Raw genomic sequence first — 19073 nt, 5'->3', positions numbered from 1 at the left:
GGTTTCTGGGATTTAGCTCCGGGAACCTTAGCTTCAGATATTTGTAAAGAAATACCCCCACCCCTCTTTCCTTCCCTTTCGTACAGACACTGCACACACAGACACACATCCCTTCCCTTTCATTCCCCCTCCCTCCATCTTTGTCACCTTGAGACCCTACCCAGACGGGTGTCCTAGAGACACAACTACATTCTGAACGAGCCTCTCACCCAAGTTTTTTTAGATCTTCTAGGTTCCTTGTTCTAGGGTCCCCTGCCTCTATCTCCATAGTTTTCTTGCGTTTCTGTTTCTCTGTATCTCTCTTTCCTTGTTTTTTTTTCAGTTGTTCTTTTCTCATCTTTTGACTCATCTCTTCCTCTTCCCGAATGAGTTTGTTGGTTTAAATCTCATCTCTCTTTTCTCTCACACGGTTTCAGGACTCGCAAACACCCAGAAAAATAAATTCGTCCTAGGACCGGACAGTCACAGATATAGTCAAAGTGGCACCAGCTCATTTATTTAGCCAAAAATAGATAACTTTGTTGTACAATTTGGTTCACACATATGTACATTTTTTTTTACTGTATATACAAAAAAAAAAAATTCGACACACCTAATTCTCACTGGACTCCCCGTCCCCCCTCCCCCAATAACCTTACAAATTTAGCTAATCTCGAGGAGAGCACAGACGTGGTCTGGGTGGGTGGGGGGGCAAAGAGGAGAGGGGTGGGATGGTTTTTTTTCCTCTTTTTTTGTTTAGTTTTGTGTTCAGTTTTTCATACACGGACATGCTTACAATTCATAACTATACAGAGCGATATGTTTTTTTTACAATCATTACAACAAAATTTAAAAAACGGGAGAGGGAACTAAGATGATGAGAGCGCCGATAAAACCAGGGCCGCGTCCAGATGGTTCTGGGGCCTGGAAGAAAGAGAGAGACAGCACAAGGAGGTATGATTAAGTGGGCCTGGAATGGGGAGCCCCGGCCCTGTCTCAAGGGAGGGGAAGGACTCAAATTTAAAATGCTCTATATTGTAATTTATTTATATATGTATATGTCACACATACATCGACACGGAACCATAACGGTAAAAAAAAAATGTTCCTCAGGTCATGGACTAAGGCCAAACCCGGGGCCCAGTGACCAAGCCCGAGGCCCAGCGGCCTTTCATCCTCCCTCTTGGTCTTCCAGTCGGGGAACCGGAAGGAAAGGGAGGCGTTGCTCAGTTTGGGGGCCCGCTCTCCCGAACTGGGCAAGAAAGAAGTCCCGGCCCGGTGCCCGCAGTGGTTTTGGTTCCCCAGGCTGCTTAAACCAGGTCTCAAAAATCTAGTGAGTTTTAGGTGGGTATAAGAGAGACCCAGGGCTGAGGGAGAGGAAAAGGGTTAGCTCTGGTTCTTCAGAAATTAAACGCACGTTTACCGATGAAAGTGGCTCGAAGCAACTTGCCCCTCCTCCAAAAAAGCTTCCTGCGGTCCCTTTTCTCTTTCCCCTGGGTGTATGTGTCACAGCACTCCTGCTGCCCTCCCCCTTCTCCCAGCAGGGTCTCTTACCGCCTGGGCACGGGCTGGAAAGCTGTCTTTAGTAACTTTTTCTCTACTTCCAAGGCACTAGAGCGATCTAGGAGGGAAGGAAAAAACGGCCTTTTAGAGGTGTGTGCTAGAGAGGTGAGGAGCCCAGGCTAAGGTGCTAATCGGATCCTGGGTCTGACTCCCCCGCCCAGCCCAGGGATCTGCTCCAGAGTTCAAGACTCTTACTCCAGGGCGGTTTTCCTATAAAACCCCACAGTTTCCTTCCTTAGCCTACCCCCTGCCACTCTTTTCCGGCGCTCAATAATCACCTGTTCCGCCTTCGGGCTCCGCAGGCCGGGCGAAGGCGGCGGCAGCAGAGGGACCTGGAGGGCCTGGTAGCCCCAGCAGATGCGGGGGACCCGAACCAAGCAGGGAGAGAGGGTGCGGGCGGGGGGCGGGAGGTGGGCCTGGGAATGGCCTGTTGGTCCACGGGGGAAACTTGCCCAGAGGCCCGGTGACTAGTCTGTGAGCCGCGGCCGCGGCGGCTGCGGCGGCTGCGGCGGCTGCGGGGGCTAATTGCAGGGCTGGTGGTGCGGCTGCTGCTCCCGGGGGAGAGCCCCCGGCGCCAGACGGAGAGCGGCGCGGGTTGTCCGGACTAGTGGCAGTCTCCGCCAGAGACCAGATTTTGGGTTTCTGCAGTGTGGAAGGCGGAGCTGGGGCCGGAACGCAAGGATCCAAGCCAGTTGGAGGAGACGGTGTAGACAGGGGTACTGGACCCGCAGGCGGTGGAGCTTGAGCTAAGGGTAGGACCGGAGGCGGTCTCTCCTCGAAGCCCTCAGAGCCGTCCTCCGAGTCGCTAGTCTTAGCGTCCGAAATGGTCCCCAGGCTGAGGTCCGCATCTCGCCGGGCTGCGGTGACCAGCGACAACTCGGATCCCGAGACTGCTCCGTCTAAATTTTCCAGGTCTATCTCCTCCTCCTCCTCCTCCTCCTCGCCCAGGCCCTCGCCCCCCGCGTCCTCCTCCTCCCCACCTAAGTCTTCCTCTTCCAGTTCCAGGTCTCGTTTGCTATCTTCTTCGTCCTCTTCCTCGTCTTCCTCTCTTTCACTGCCGTATGCGTTGCCCTCCTCGTCCGTGCGACTTCGGGGTGCCCAGGTCATCTTGTTCTCCTTCTTGAGGCGCCTCCGAGCATTGGCAAACCAGGTGGACACCTGGGTGAGAGTCATCTTGGTAATGATTGCCAACATGATCTTCTCGCCTTTGGTGGGGTACGGGTTCTTGCGGTGCTCATTGAGCCAGGCCTTTAGTGTACTAGTGCTCTCCCGAGTCGCGTTTTTGGGACGGGACGGATCGCCGAATTGGTACTGGCCGTAGGGATAGAAGGCTGCGTGGGGATGCGGGAAGGCGGCAGCTGCGGCAGGATGCTGCACTCCTGGGCTCTCCTTTAACTCATACTGTGCACCCTGTGCAAACACGAGGGAGGGGACACGCGCGGAGGGTGAAGGGGTGAGACACCTTCTGCGCTCCTGGTCTGTATACCCTTTCCCATTCCCACGTGCCCTGTTATACCCATGCACTTCTGGATCCTCAGCCCCCGCACCCATAGTACCCAGCAATCTGCTAAATCCACCCCTCTCATTCCCGACCCCAACCTCTGGGTCCCGTCGGCTCCCCTGGCTGCGCTTACCAGCTGCGGGAAGATGGGCAGTTCAGCTGTGTAGGGCAGAAAAGCGCCATAGCCCTGGGCTGCAGCTGCTGCTGCAGCGGCGGCTGCGTAGGGCGCCCCGACTCCGTACATAGAGGAGAGCACATTGGACAGAGTCCCAGAGGCTGCCAGTTCTGTGGCCCCGCCGCCTGGGCCGCTCCGGGCCCCTCCACTGGATCCTCCGCTAGCCCCGCCAGTGCCGCCACCGCTACCAGCGCCGCCACCGCCGCCTCCGGCCCCAGGACGCTCTGGCGGGTAGAGCGGGCGGATGTACTGGTATCCGAGCTGAGGAAAGGACATGGTGCAGCCGGGGCCCGGGGTGGGAGGGGGGGAAGGGCGGACGGAGCGGGGGGCCGGCCCCCGGGCCGCCCTGCTCAGCGCCGCCCGCGGTCTCCCGCAGGCATCGGGGTCTGGGGGCTTCTGGCGCGGGAACTGACTCCCGCACTGTGCTGCCCTGCGCTGCGCTCCGCTCCGCGCTCCCCTATTGATCTGCTCCCCGGCGGCGGCGGCGGCAGCAGCGGCTCAGAGCCAGGTCAGGTCCTAACAGATTGGCGGAGATTACCGGGGCTCCCGGCGCTGATTGACATTTCTACTTTGCCGCAAGCCCCTCCTCTCCAGCTCTCCTTTCCCCCCTCAGTTCTCTACTCTGTCTCCTCTCCTCTCTCAATATCTCCGATTTCTCTTTTCCCAGGCTCCTCTCTCCTCTCTCTTCTTCTTCCCCCTCCTTTTCCTTACTTCCACTGCACCCTCTTTTTTCTTTTTTCTGTGTATTCTACCCCATCAATCTCTCTCTCTCTCTCTCTCTCTCTCTCTCTCTCTCTCTCTCTCTCCCTCCCCCTCTCTCCCCCTTTGCTACTGCTCTTTGGCTGATACTCCCCACCTCTCTGCTCGGGGTTTGTGGTCACTAAGGGTGTTGTGTATATGCAGTGTGTATGTGTGTGTCCCTCACTCTTCCCCCTCCCTCTCCCTTCCCCAAATCTCTGGCCTGACGTCTCGCTCGCTTATTCGACTTTCTCTCCTGTCTCCTTTCGGAGATCTCCAATCCCGGGTGCGCGTTACAGTAGGGTGAGCCCTGCCCCGCGCGGATGTACCGCGGGGGGGCAAGAGTCCTTCTCCCGCCCCTTCTCTGAAGAACTGAGAGATATGATTGGGAGGGGTTGGGGACCAGGGCAAGAAAAGGTTTATACTGGGGAGTTTAATAAATAAGTGTGCAATGAACTCCCCTTTCCTCCCGCATTCTCACCTACCCCGGGGTTACAGCAAGGTTTACGGTATAAATGGGGAAATATCCCATTTTGGTGGATTTTTAGTAGAGGGGTTGTTTGCGCGCTGTGAGGATGAAACTGGTGTCATGGAGGGTTATTTCTCCCCTTCCCTTTTCCAGCCAAGGCCTCTCTCAGCACCTTCACCTCCACCCCCACCCCAGTGCAGTATTTCGGGCCAGGCATGAATTCGAAAGGGGATAAGAGGGAGGGTAGTAATTTCGTCCTAATCTGGGCTTCAAAGAGCCGCAATTCGCCTAGTCACTTCAAAAGGAGAGGCCGAGCCAAATTAAACTGCTGATTTGGGGCGGGAGCACTATCCCGCCTCCACCTCCCCCGCCGGGGCGGGGCAAACCCGCTGGAGAGCTGCCCCTAAATTACCCTCATTAACGCCTTTGTAACCGAGTGCGAATCTCTAATTAGAAAATTAACGCTGGTTCTTGCCCCCCACCCCCACCCCCCAGGAGCCTAGGCCCCGGAGGCGATTGGCGCTTGGGAGGAGAGAGGCCTTCAGGCTGTGGTGTCCTGGGAAGCTCTTCTGAATACCTGGTCCAAGAGGCTGGAGCAAAGGTGTGGGGTGTGAATGCCGGACCTTTTTGTGGGCCGACGAAGAGTTTTAGAATAACATCTGTGGAAGTTCTAAAGTTAGTATTTTCCTTTTGGTCTATTCTCTCCCTTTCGATCCCAGCGCTCCCGTGGTTCCCTCCTTTAGTATTTTTCTCTCCTGTTTCTCCATGACCCGCACTAACACATTTCGTACTATCCCGCATTCAGAGAGGCCGAGATTTCGATTGTATTTCTTGGAATTGTCGTATTTCTTCAGAAATGAAATCTGAAAGCTCTGTGCCTTGTCCCCCTGGTTCTTGATTCCCAAAGATTAGAGCACAACGAAACTCCGGGATTAAAATTCCCGGAATCCGGCTAGGGAAATCCGAAGGAACGTAGCTAATCTCATTAAACTCCTCTCTATAGCGCCGCCAGCAATTCTGGGACTTGATACTTTTTAATTCCGGGCAGGGCGAGTGAGCATCTAATCTTTATTCCTTCACCTTCACTCCCTATCCCCGTAAATGAGGAGGCGGAAACTTGGCCGCCACTTTCCTGATTGGGTTATTGATTTCTAATTCCACCAGAGCTCCAGTTCCTTCGTGGTGTCCGTCTGTTTGACCGATCCTGGTTCCCGTTTGCCCGCGGCCCCAGCCACTAGTGACAAAGACCTCAGCTCCAGGATAAGGAATTTGGCAAAGGGTAGAGGGTGGTACCCCGCATACAGAGAGTGTGGCACTTTCTGTCTGTCCCTCTGACCGTCTCTCTCTGTCTCTCAACCTATGGCTCTTCTGGTCCCTGTACATTTTCAATGGTCTGATTGTTAAGAAAACAGAAATTCGGGGGAATCATCAGAACAAAAGCAATGACCAGGAAGAAAGAAGAGGGTTAGGTAGAGGCGGTGGAGTGAGGTGGGTCTGGAGACTCAGGCTTTGGTCCTTGGGTCAGGCTATTTCCGGCCCCTGAGCCACCTCGAATGTAGAGTTGTCTTCTTGATGATCGAGCACACACTGCTACAGCACCCCGGTGCCCGATTTCGTTTCCGGCTAAACTTCCAACAGTGCGACAGGAAGCACGGCCTGGAAGAGGAAGAAGCACTGGACGAAGAGGACCGAGCACTGTGAGACCTGTCCCCAATATCACCTTCTCCAGATCAAATGCTTTCCTCAATAACTGCCACATCAAAACAGGAGCCTCAATTGTGTTAAATTACCATATTTCAACAAAAACAAGGGCCTCGCTCCCTTGGTCACCTCAGGGTGAGTTTCGGGGACTAAGAGCTTGAACCGTGCACTAGGAGCCTGAATTACGCACCTTGACATTCAATTCCATATTGTGAGGAGGGGAAAAAAGAATACAACTCTGATAGATTCTTCTGCATCGATCCTTCATTGATCTGTCCGCGCAGCAAATGAGAGAGGAAGGTGGGGGACGGGGTGGGGGCAGGGAGGGTAGAAAGACTAGATCCTGAAGTATCCACTCCTCCCCCCCAACACATTCGTTCCCAACCCGCTATTCGACGTCTGCCGGGAGCTCTGAGAACTAAGAATTATCGTTCTCTCACCTCCCTTCCTCCTCACCACCGTCCTCCTCCCTCACCCCCAGTCGTGATTGATCAGACTCCAATCCACACCGCAGTGGGAGTAGGCTTCTTGCAAACTGTGCTGTGAGGAGACCCAGGAAGTAACTTCTCCCTGAGGCCTGACAAGATCCCCCCCCCCCGTTTCCTTTCCCTCCCCTCGGACAGCTACTGGCATACGTTCTCGAGGTCATCGTGTGCCTAGCTCCTGGACAGACTAGATGTTCAGTTGACTGTAGAGGGGAAGAGGAGCATCCCCGACGTGCAGCTGCAAATAGCGTGGATGCCTATGGTGGATACCGATGGTGGATTCAGTGTCTGTGGTGTGCGCTCAGAAGTACGAGTTTATGGCTAGATTAGTTTTCCGCACAGATTGACTCCAAAAGTAACCTCTATCTTGGGCAGGTACAGAAAGAGAAGAACACACATATGGTGGAGGGGCGGAGTTAGAGGATGAAAGAATGTCATATCTAAGTATGCAGACACATACATTAGGGTATACAAGCACACACATTTATGTGAAAGAGAGTGTAAATATATTTGGACAGAAAGGAAAAAACCAGACCATACGGGCATACCACCCTTGGCCGTTGGGGTTTGCTCAGTCACCTCTCCCTTCCCTCTTCCGCTGACTATCGACTTTCAGGCCCAGGGACTAAGCTGGCCTCAGCCTTCCCGGCCCCGGGAGTTTTTAAGGCCCACGGTCCCTCACCCCCCGCCCCGGCCCCGCCCCAGCCAGTCTGCCTTTTCAGGAGCCCAAAGTGCCTGTCCCTGCGGCTGATTTTACTTCCTACTTTAACGAGCCCTCCTCACTGTGCTTGCATGTCTCCCGAGAGCAAAGCCCCTAAGCAGGCTGCGACTCGGGATCAGCAGCGGGCTGGAGCAGGCGGGCCTACTGTGGCCGCCTACTCTCCCAGCTGTCCAGCGGGCACCGCGCGGCCTGGCTGGAGCTCCCGGTGCTCCCCAAAGCCGACAGGAGCGCTACATTGCTTCCCCCGTGGTCGGGTTACAGGTTAATGAAATGCTCATTCTGCTCAGTCATTTGTTTTGTTTTCCTGCAAAGTTCTGATAAGTAGCTAACCAACGAAGCTTGTAATTACAATCTTACAGAAACCGGGCCGATCTGTATATAAATCTCGCCATCCAATTACAAGATGTAATAATTTTGCACTCAAGCTGGTAATGAGGTCTAATACTTGTGCATGCGATAATCCCCTCTGGATGCCGGCTTGATCAGATGTTGGCTTTGTAATTAGACGGGCAGAAAATCATTATTTCATGTTCAAATAGAAAATGAGGTTGGTGGGAAGTTAATTTCTCTCCGCTCTGTGAAGCGTAGACAAGAATTTAATGATTTAATTACAGTTGTAAGCTCTTTCCATGAGACTTAAATTGAGCTGAGAATATTTTTTCCTCCTCTCTCCTCTCCTCTCCTCTCTTCTCCTCTCCTCGGGCAGAATGGGGATATTTTGAGCCTGCACCTAGCCAGAACTCGACAATATGCGCGGTTCTCAACCCTGAGTGGTTTTCTTACCAGCTTTTTGAATTTCCAATAGAGTGACCGAGAGAGGTGAAGGGAAACCTCCTGGCTATAGAGGGACTGGGGCGTGGAGCCCTTCGTAACTTCTGTGTCCTCAGTGGAGAGTCCACCAAAAGACTTATTCTAACTAATTAGGAGAGAAACAATCCTGACTTGGGAAGATAACATTGGGGTTTGGATGGGTTGTTTGGAAATACAGTACAATCTTCCCTAACCAACACAACTTTGTCTCTCTCACTCCAAGTTTGAGGATCCTGCCGAGGCAGGCTGAATTACCAACAGTGACTTTGGAGTCAGAGAGCACTCATTGCCTTCTTACCCGCCCGCCCTCAGACTCTTGCAGAATCCCGCACACAATCCTGCCCCCTCACACCAGCCAGGCGGCCCCTTCCTGTCACATTCCGTGACAGTAAGATAATATCACGTCCCAGAGAAGATGCCTGGATTTTAAAAATGGCACTCAACATGACTGATATTTTTTTTCGTTAGCATTTCAGAATCCCCTTATTTTCCACCTGACTTTAGGCTTTAGGTCTCTCTCTCTCTCTCTCTCTCTCTCTCTCTCTCTCTCTCTCTCTCTCCCCTTGTTCCTAATGTTGTTCGTCCAATTATTATCTCTGTTGCTCTCTCTCTGTGTGTCTCGGTTTCTCTGTGTCTCTTCGTCTCTCTACCTCTACCTTTGTCTCTTTTTCATTTTCCCTCTCACCACCTCTATTTTTCCCATCTTGCCCCCTTCCCCTTTGCCTTCTCTCCCTCTATCTCTGGGAGATGAATATGTTGGCTTATTGGACGGTAAGAGGCCAGTGTGTGGGTGACAAGGGGTCGGCCATTATTCAGCATTTTATTCATGCATATTTAGGAGATGGTAATGAGGGGTTTTGCATTGTTGCATGAAAATGGCCAATTCCCGGCAGTTTTGATGGAAAGGAAGTGAAACATACGAGATAGCTCGGTGTCCAGCCGCAGCTGGGATGGCAGATGATTTGCCTTCACTTAGCATCACTCTCTGCTTCCCAGCCAGCTCCGGGGGTGATAAGGTGAACTCGTCCCGCACTCTTTAAAGACGGTGGTTTTGTGCCCCCCTCCCAACCCCCGGCTCTTTGTGTCTGCTGGTCCCCGGTTTCTCAACAATAGCTCAGAATGGGTTTGTTTCTTTTTTCCTCATTAACGTCTCGTTAAAGGAACACCCGCCAAGTTCTCAAATGGTTACATTTAGATACTCCCTACATCCCCTCTCTCTCCCCCTTCTTCTCCCAAAATATTTAGAGCCCTATGATTGAGCGGTACCAGGAAATTAGCGCCTGACAACGCCGCCTAATAGCAATAAATTGTTTGCTATTTCAAGTGACAAGCCAGTGGATCAAACACAGCCGCATTGTGTACTGAACAACCCTCTCTCCTCGTTAATCTTGGGAGACGGGTTTTTATTTTTCAGAGCCGTGGCTTGTCTGGGTGACTGTTCAGCTATTCGCCCAGCAGCACAGCCTCAGTGCCTCGACGTCTCCCTCTTCGAGTTTAATGAGGGAATAATGCTGACAGCCTAGCCAGTCCTCATTGGAAAGATACAGGCCAAGTTTAGGTGTCCGAAGTTGAGAAGTAGGCTGTCTCGTAAGGAATACCACCTAAGCTCTTTAAACAGGTATGAGCTGAGCTTTCTAGGGAGGCAAAGGTTAAAAAAATTAAGAAGAAGAAGAAAAAAGGAAGCCAATCTTGCTTGCTGCTCAGATTGGAAACTGAACATATGAATAATTTTCCTGAGGAGGACTGCCTTGATTAAAAAAAAAAAAACTATCTGCACAATTAAATACTGACACCTGGAAACACTTAGCTTATTTAGAATTGTACAGGGAGTTTGCTTAATCTGTGGGTCCCCAGAGAACTGCCTGGAAGTTAAACATTTTAACCTAGCCCCCTAATTCCTTTTTCTTCACTTTAGGAGTAGTCATGGGCACAGGGCTATACAGGAAAAATGTCAAAAAACCTGGACTTTGCTGTAATTTTCCAGGCTTCAGAGGTGCCATGCTTAGCATAAAGGACTTATGTGTATGAAAAATCACCTTTTAAGACCTGCTGTCATCAGATTGATAGAATGACATTAGTGACAGTCCAGGAGTGGGGAGACAGCTGTGCGCCTGGTCTCCTAGCTGCTGTGCCAGCTACTGACAGAAGCAAAATGGGGAATGAGTAGACAGAATTTTTCTCCACTTGATCCTGAAACTTAATGCAAATGATCTAGAATGGAGCTAGGAAAAGTGACTGTGTAGATATCGATCAGGAGCAGGTTATTATCAGTAAGAAGTGGAGGAGAAGGGTTGGGAAAAGATGTTTGTTTACATTTAAACATAATTTTCTTTGACTACACATTGAATTTTTATAGTTTTAAAAATATTCCCCAAATTTTAAAGTCTGAATTGGGAGAAGGGTAGAGCGAGCACATTTTGGTGATATGTGCCCACATAGCTCTGTGAGATAGGAGTTTCTGAAACTTAGTTCTCTACAAAGAGAACAGAAAGCTACTTTGCACTATCAGCTATGGAAATGGGACATTTGTGCTCATAGATTGATGTTTCCTCTACTTCGCAGATTCAGAGAAAATGGAAGATAAGAGTCATCTAGGTAGAAATTGCAAACACCTCTATCCATGACTCTTGTTTTCCTAAGTATCTCCTTTCCCAAGGTGGTATTCTTGGACTCTCAAGGTTTTTCAGAAGCCCTAAGAATAGCTGAATTGCTTTGTCCTTGCCCCTTTGGGAGACTGGATTAAGAAATGTATTTGGGGGTCCTCATCAAGACCTTTAGAAAGAGGATGGCAAAGCTGATCCCATAGAAGGAGTCAATGAGTAATTCCGTATAGAATATCTTCCTCTCCACCGCCTTCCCCATACAGTTTCTTGACAACCAATGTGATGATCACCAGGATATCACCTAGTGAATGTCAACCAAGTCAGCTTCCAGACTATTTCATTATCAGACTAGAAAAAAAAGGCTTAGACTAGATGATCCTTAAGCTTCCAACCTGTTCTAAATCCCATGATCCTATGCTATTACTATGTGATCTGACTGAATCTGTTAAACCACATTTCTTTAGTTGTTAGCACATAGATCCATGGGGTTGGGTTGGGAGCCCAGCTGGCTCTTCTTTCTCATTAAATATTAGGTTATAGCTCCTTTACTCCTGCAAGTGGAGAGCAGGGCTTGAAGATTAGTAATTGGCATCCAAACTAGGATTGATGCAGTATATAATAACAATGTCAAAGATTTTAGAAATGGAAGGGACTTTAGAGGTCATCTAGTTCAACTCCACCTTATTTTACAGGTGAGGAAACTGAGGCCATAGAAGTTGTGACTGTGGTAGATAATGGAAGAATTTGTATTTGAACCCAGGTCCTCTGGCTCCAAATATAATGTTTTTCCTCATAGGATCATAGAATCATAGATCTAGAGTCGAAAGAGACACCAGATGTTATCTAGTCCGACCTCTTCCATTTACAAATGAGGAAACTAAGGTGGGAGTAAGGATTAGGTGACTTGCCCACGATCACCCGATGATTACTGTCTGAGGCAGTATTTGAACTCAGGTCCTTTGACTTCAGAGTTAGTGCTAATTCATTTTTTTATTGCATTTTTTTAAACGAACAAAACTTTATTTTCTTTCCTTAATACTTCTGCCTCCCCATTGGGGAAAAAAATACCTTGTAACAAATATATATAGTCAAGCAAAACAAATTCCCATATTGGTCATATATATATAATCCACATATGTGTATATACTATACACATATTTATAAATATATGTATGTGTATATGTATATATATATATACACACATACATATATGCATATGTGTCTATACATATATCTATCCTTCTGCATCCTGAATCCATCACCTTTCTGTCAGGAAGAGGAGATAGCGTATCATTGGTCCTCTGGCATTATGGTTGGTCATTTCTTTTAAATTTTTGTTATTTATTTCATTAACTATTTTCTAATTACATAAAAATTTTAACATTAGTTTAAAAATATTAAGTTCCAAATTCTTTCCCTTCCACCCCTTCCTCACCCCTTGAGAAAGCAACTGATTGGTCATTTCTTAAGTTTTTAAAGTTACTTGTTTTTATGATGATGTTGTTACTACATAAATTGCTCTGATTTGCTCTGCTTCAGTTCACACAAGTCTTTCCAGTTTTTTTTGGAAGCCATCCCTTTCACCATTTTTTATAGTACAATGATTTTGGTGGTCTTTCTTCTCGAGCATGCTGCTACTGTGTACATAGTACTATAGTTAACAACCTTATATAGCACTTTAAGCTTTGCAAAGTGCCTTACACATATAACTTCAGTAGATCTTTGCAAAAAAAAGATATTATCCCCAATTTATAAATGTGAAACCAAGTTCAGAAAAGTTTTGTGACTTGCCCATGGCTACATACCTAGCAAATATTCTCTGTTCTTTCTGACTCTGTGTCCAGCATATTTTCTACTAAATGAAACTGCCTCAGGTAAAGACAGAGGTAAAAAAAACACTCTGTCATCTGGGATCTTTTTTCCTCATATTCACTTTAATTGGCACCCTCATAATATCAGTCCTAGGAAGAATGACCACATACTGTCCATCTCACAGATAAAACCTTCCAAATTTTCCAATATTTACTCCATGGAGCTAAAGGACTTTTATGAAAGAAGCAGTCGTCGTTATTGGCCTTGGAGTCCTGACCCTGTTACCTATAAGACTACATGTCTTAGTAGCCTGAAATACCAAATTCTTATGAAAATATATAGATCACCTTCTCTTACAGTAAAATCCAAAGTACTTTCCAGGTTATCTTGTTGTATTGAAATTTTCTTAGATGGGCTATTGTTTGACCCAGGCTATCTTCAAATCCTCAGAAATCCTTTTGTTATACAGGGATTTTCTTTGTATCAGACTATGTTTCAACATCACTGCCTGAACCCCATCTAATAGCTTCTGTTATTTTTGTTGTTGTTATCAGAAATGAGTAACTTCTGCCCCTCAGGCCAGTTCTAAAAAAAAGTCCTAACCTAACTGGAAGTTTGAAATGAGCTGCAGTTTATGTGTCACAGAAGTAAGAATTTTTTCAAACAATATGAAACATGTAACATTAAAAAACAAAATAAAACATTTCTGGGATGGTCTACAAGGGATGGGGTCATTTATCCATATACTCTTTTGCACAACTGGGGCCCCTGTGCACATGCTTCCACTGGGGTCAGCTCCGGCAAATCTGGACTCTGATGAGAAGGGGCTAGGCTTCCTTTTCTCGTGCTTTTTGGTTCTTTAACACTTCAATCTGGTACCCATGGGACAATTATTTAAGGCTTAGGTTTGGGGATCATACGTAGGACTCCCCAAAGTGGGGAGTAAAAAAAAGGTACTTAACGTACATTATGAATCAGTTAGGGGGACAAGTATTTTATTCCTATACACAAAAGAAATGATAAACATAAAAGACTTGTAGCACACATTGGCTGATCTACTTAAAAGGGTATTCAGTAACTTAACTTATAACTACCTTTACAGTATAATGAGAGGTTGATATGTCAACGTCATCAGGACATTAATCAAGTTGCAGGATTACCAATTTGGCATTTTACATTTCATTTTGGCTCCTCACTATATCCCTCAAAGTTCATGCCAATCCAAGAATTTGGTCTCTTCGTCTTTTTATTAGTCATCTTGTCAAATGAAGAAACTCTCATTGCTGACAATTTCATTCATTGTATCCACAGGACCTCTAGACCTATCAAACTCATAAAATTACCTCCCAACTTGGACACACCCACCTCAAGGTTGATGCTATCCAGGAAAGGAAACACATAGAAGCAAAAAGGAAGCCAGGGACTCAGGTACAAATATTCAAGGAATAGAGCTCCTTCTTATAGATGGGATGTGAAAATCATTATGCCTAGATGGAAAGGGCCAGTTTATCCCCCACCCCTCATTGGATGTCTTGAGTTATAAGATGTTACTAGAGGATGAGAGACAGAGACAGAGAGAGAGAGAGACAGAGAGAGTTGGAAGTTGTTGCTTTTTATTATTTTTTAAACAAATATTTTATTTTCGATTCACAGAACAAAACAAGTATTTCCGTAACATAGTATGAAAAAAGATGATTGCACATGAAACAGCAAACCTACCATGTACAAATTGCGATTTCCTCCAAATGGTTGTGGTGTATGATTGTTATGTGCCTCTTCTTTTTAAAGGTCCACTGAGTCATTGAATCCTTGACTTAGCAGCCAGTACTTTAGCACAGAGAAACATGCCTGGAAACAACCAGAGAATTCTTCATTCCTGAAGTCAGTACTAGGAAGGGCTACTCTGAGCATGCTACACAGGATGCCCTTCATTACTGGTGGCAGCTGTTCCTGAAGTCCTACTTGAAGGCAACCCTGGACTCTCAAACTTATGCCAGTGGAACATAAACTATGGTGGCTACTCCTGGTCATCCAAACCTACAACCCTGATGTCATCCTAGACTTCTCACCTGCCCTTACCCCACATTTAGTCTATTGTAAAGTCTGGTTACTTCTACCTTCACAACATCTCTGTTATATATTCCCTTCTCTCTCCTCACATAGGCACCACTCTGGTTTAGCTCTCATCACTGCTTACCTGAACCATTGCAATAGCTTTCTGGTTGGTTCCCTACCTTAAGTCTCTTCCCATTCCAATCCAGCCTCCACTCAGCTGCCCAAGTAGTTTTTTTTTTTTAAAAAGCACAATTCTGCCGACGCCTTACCCCTATTCAATAAACTCTAGGGGCTCCCTGTTACCTCTAGGATCAAATATAAAGTATTCTGGCATTTAAAACTCATCACAATCTTGCATCTCCCTACTTTTCCAGTCTTGTTATACTTTGTACCCCTCCATGAACTCTATGCACCTGCTACATTCATCTACTTGATGTTCCCTCACAATAAACACTGTATCCCCCATCTCTTTGCCTTTTTATTCTATTCTCTATGCCTGGAATGCTTTCCTTCTTCATTTCTACTTCCTGGCTTCTCTGACCTTTAAGACTCAGCTCCATCTCACCATCTGCAAGAGCCTTTTCCTGATCTCCCCTCCTCTCCCTCCCTCTCCTTTCGTACCTTCCCTTGGAGACTGCCTGTGAGATTTACGATGTGAATATCTTGTGTGAACGCTTATTTACACATTTTCTCCCCATTTGGATGTGAGCACCTTGAAGTCAAGGCACTATGTTTTTGCTTTACTTTGTATCTACAGTGCTTAGCAAAGTGGCTCATAGTAATTGTTTAATAAATGCTTGTTGACTGACTGACAGGATCTACCAAGGTAGATAGCCTTCTAGGGCAGTGATAGATTGTATATCAGTCATCCAAGCACCAAGCTAACTAAGTTTGAAGAAGCTCATTACCAGAAGACGGATTATTGGGATTTCTGTTCTGGACCATAGCAGTTCACAAAGATTCTTTGCTAAGCCATAGAGAAGTTGTAATCTGCATTTGTAGAAGGAATGGAGAAAATCCTGCTTCCCTGAAGAATTAAAGTACAAATATAAATAAAGTGTAGAATCATAAAATCATGCAATACTAAAGATGGAAGAGGTCATAGAAAGCATCTATTCCTACCCCTTCATTTTATAAATAATGGAGCAGAAGCCCAGAGAAAGGAAATGACTTATTTAAGGTCACACAGCTAAAAAGTGTCAGAAATAAGATTTTAACCCAGGTCTTCTAACTCCAAGGCCTATGCTGGCACCATGATGTGGGTCCAGGTAGAATTGAAATGTTTCCCAGAATGACTTCCTTCCCACCACTCTCTGTGACCACACTTTGAAATATTGGCCTTCCTCATTGGTTGTCTTGAATGTCTTGTCTGATGATTAGGCTCACAATAAAATTTTTTTTGAAAAATTAAATGAAATTATAAATATGAAAGCTCTTAGAGAAAAAAGAAACATTGGTTAGTGGAAAGATATTGGACTTGGAGTCAGGAGACCCAAGTAGGCAGGAGGCAGATTCCAGACTTAGGACCAGAGCCCTCTGCAATGCCACATGGAAATTGTGAGCTTCAACTATTTATAAATTACCCACTATTACCTCTATGACTTTTCCTCTTTCTCTTCATATCCCTGTAATAATCAATCACTGTCCATTAGGAGAAAATGATCACCATCTCCCATTTCCCGTTTTCTGATCTCCATCATCCTTACTACCCTATCCATGCCCCACTTCAATCTGGCCTATCCCCAGCATTGTGTTCTCAAATTCCTATTCCATAGTGAACAAACTCCTTTTCATCCTGGACCTCTTTTTCTCCCACTCTTTTTTACTAGCCTTCACTGAGACCTCCCTCCCCAAGGCCCCCCCCCAACAGAAACCTCTTCTCTAGTACTGGCCATACCTTCTCTCACACCCAGGGCATACTGGTCTACTTGACTTTGAGACTGGTTCTCTACCCAGTATGTCACATTGCCTCTACCTGACGTGTACTCACACACATCACTTTACAGTTTTTAAAGCATTTTGGCATTATATTTTTAACTTCACAATAATCTCATGAATAAAACCAGCAGGTATTATTATCCCCATTGTAAACATGAGGAAACTGGCTTGTCTAAGATCACACAGCTAAGAAAGGGTGAAACCAGAATTCAGTTTAGATCTTCTGACCTACTTTCTTGCTTGATTTCAGTACCTGCAGGCACCCCCCCCCCCCCCCCCCGATCTCTGCTGATTCTATGTCTACCGCTTGGCTACATCTATCCTTGCAGCCCTGAGGTTGGCCTGTTTGCCTCTTGTTTCCTATTTGCCTTTCTTCTGGATCTGATTTACTTCCTGTCTGTAATCTAAGTTCTGAACAATTCTTCTCTTGCCCTAAACTGACCCCCTATCCAGGGCCCTTGCTCTGACTCTTTTCCCCTGGCTCCCATGGAGAGAAGCATCTTTCTGGAGAAGGTTACTCCTCACCTGGAGAGAGAGTTGGAATATTCCTTGCTCCCCACTTTATTTTGACTTTCATCACTTAGTAACCTTTCTTCCTTTGAGATCCACTCAATTAAACATTTTCATCCAATTCAAATTATGGTGGTTACGGTATACTAACCTTCAGGTGATTTCCCCTTCTTTCTCAAGGAGGTCGGCACTTGGCTCTCCAAATTCCTCTCATCCCCCAATCCTACACTTATTCTAGGGGACTTTAATTTTCATATACATACTACCTCAAACTCACTAACCTCCCAATTCCTCAGTTGCTTTAATCCCGTGACCTACTTCTTCACTCCTCCCTCCCTGATCTCCACTCTCTCAACTGTGGACCTTGCCTTTTATTTTACTGAGAAAAGTGAGGCTATGTAATGAAAGTGCCCTCTTCTTCCATTCTCTTTATCTCAAAAATCTTTGATATTTCCAATTCTCTTCTCCTTTCCCCCGGTCTTGACAAAGAGGTGGCCTTTCTCCTTGGCAAGACCAATTCCTCTACATTGATCCCATCCTCTCCCATCATCATTCTCTCTCTGTCTCTGTCTCTTTCCATGTATTGATGCTTTCCCTATTTCCTTTAAAAATGCCCATGCATCCTTGTCCCTTCACACATATTGAAACCTTCACTAGACCTTTCTATCCGCTCAAGTTATAGAATTATATTTTTCCTTCCACATCATTCTTCCTTTTCTCATTCAAATTCCTTGAATAAGCTTTCTATACTAATTGCTTCCACTTTCTTTTCCATTTACTTGTTTTTCAGCCCTTTGAAATCTGACTTTTGACCTCATCATTTAATTGAAACTGTTCTCTTTAAAGTTACCAATGATCTTTTGATTACCAGATCTGCTGATCTTTATTTAATCTTCATCCTAGATTTATCTATTGCATTTGACACTGTTGACTATATTCTCTTCTTGGTTTACAGTTCTAGATTTAAAACCACAAGAAGAATAAAAAATGTGTGTGTGTGTGTGTGTGTGTGTGCTTGCATGAGCACATAGGTCCCCTCTAACACTAAAAGTCTATGTTTCTGTGATTCTCATATGAAAACCTAGGAAATGACAAGGATGTTCATTCATTATAGTCACCTAAAAGTAGAATACTGGGGAGGGGAAAATATGTGGAAAGACTAGCATACAGAACTAGAAAGGCTTTTAGAGACCATTGAGTTCAACCCTCTCACTCTGTAGATTACGAAACTGAAGCACAGAGAGGTTACATTATTTATCAAACAAAATGACTCACTGTCAAATTAAATGACTCATTAAACAGGAACAGAACTGAGATTTGAACCCAGGTCTTTATACCCCAAATATAGTGCTATTTCCATTATCCTATATTGCCTCCTCTGAATACTCAAAATATCCAATGCTTGACCTGAAGCTTTTCAGAAATGAGTTATAAGTCATGGCCCTTGCTTTTAAAGACCTGATATCCAGGTGCTTAGATATGGCAAAACTTCACTAGCCCATCCTGAAGAGCTAGTGAAAGAGAAGAAGACCATGATTGTCATTGTCCTGACAAAAGGAATGAAATACTCCTAAACATATTGCTTGGACAAAAGCATCCAAAATGAACCTTTAGATCAGAAGGGGAAAAGACTAAGAGCTTCTTAGCAATGGCCATTCTCTGACAGTAGTTGCTAGAATCTCTTCTCTCTACAATCGATGCCCTAAAAGAAATAATCCAAGGTGAGAGGGTGGGGGTAGGGTGCAAAATGGAACCCTCCCACACTAGCTTCACTAAGGGAAAAGCTTTCTTTTCTGGAGGAGGAATAAGGTCTAGAATTATGAAATATTTTTGAAATCTTTGGAAAATCCCACTTTAATCACTGATGACAGTTTGACATTTTTCCAGCTGTTTAGAAGCAGTAGACAAGTCAAGTTATTCACTAGGGCAGGGGCTGGCATGCTGGGATATGTGAGAGCTTTAACTTACCTCCCTGTCATTGGTTCATTGTGGCTTTAAGAAACAAAAAGGAAA

General features: G+C 46.1%; 1 protein-coding gene across 1 annotated transcript; it reads right to left on the bottom strand.

The window, feature by feature from the left end:
• Nucleotides 1–469: 469 nt before the first annotated feature.
• Nucleotides 470–3507, bottom strand: IRX3 (iroquois homeobox 3). Its single transcript, XM_027869553.1, has 4 exons — nt 3177–3507; nt 1821–2952; nt 1534–1600; nt 470–903 (listed from the first exon to the last, which is right to left on the bottom strand). Exons 1-4 carry the CDS (start codon nt 3492–3494, stop codon nt 849–851), a joined length of 1572 nt encoding a protein of 523 aa, XP_027725354.1. The 5' UTR covers nt 3495–3507; the 3' UTR covers nt 470–848.
• Between the last annotated feature and the right edge of the window lie 15566 nt (nt 3508–19073).

Source organism: Vombatus ursinus, unplaced genomic scaffold, assembly GCF_900497805.2.
Source record: "Vombatus ursinus unplaced genomic scaffold, bare-nosed wombat genome assembly UNPS02014793.1, whole genome shotgun sequence".
Lineage (NCBI taxonomy): Eukaryota > Metazoa > Chordata > Mammalia > Diprotodontia > Vombatidae > Vombatus > Vombatus ursinus.
The sequence above is the reverse complement of the archived record's forward strand: the minus strand, read 5'-3'. Positions and strand labels throughout refer to the sequence as shown.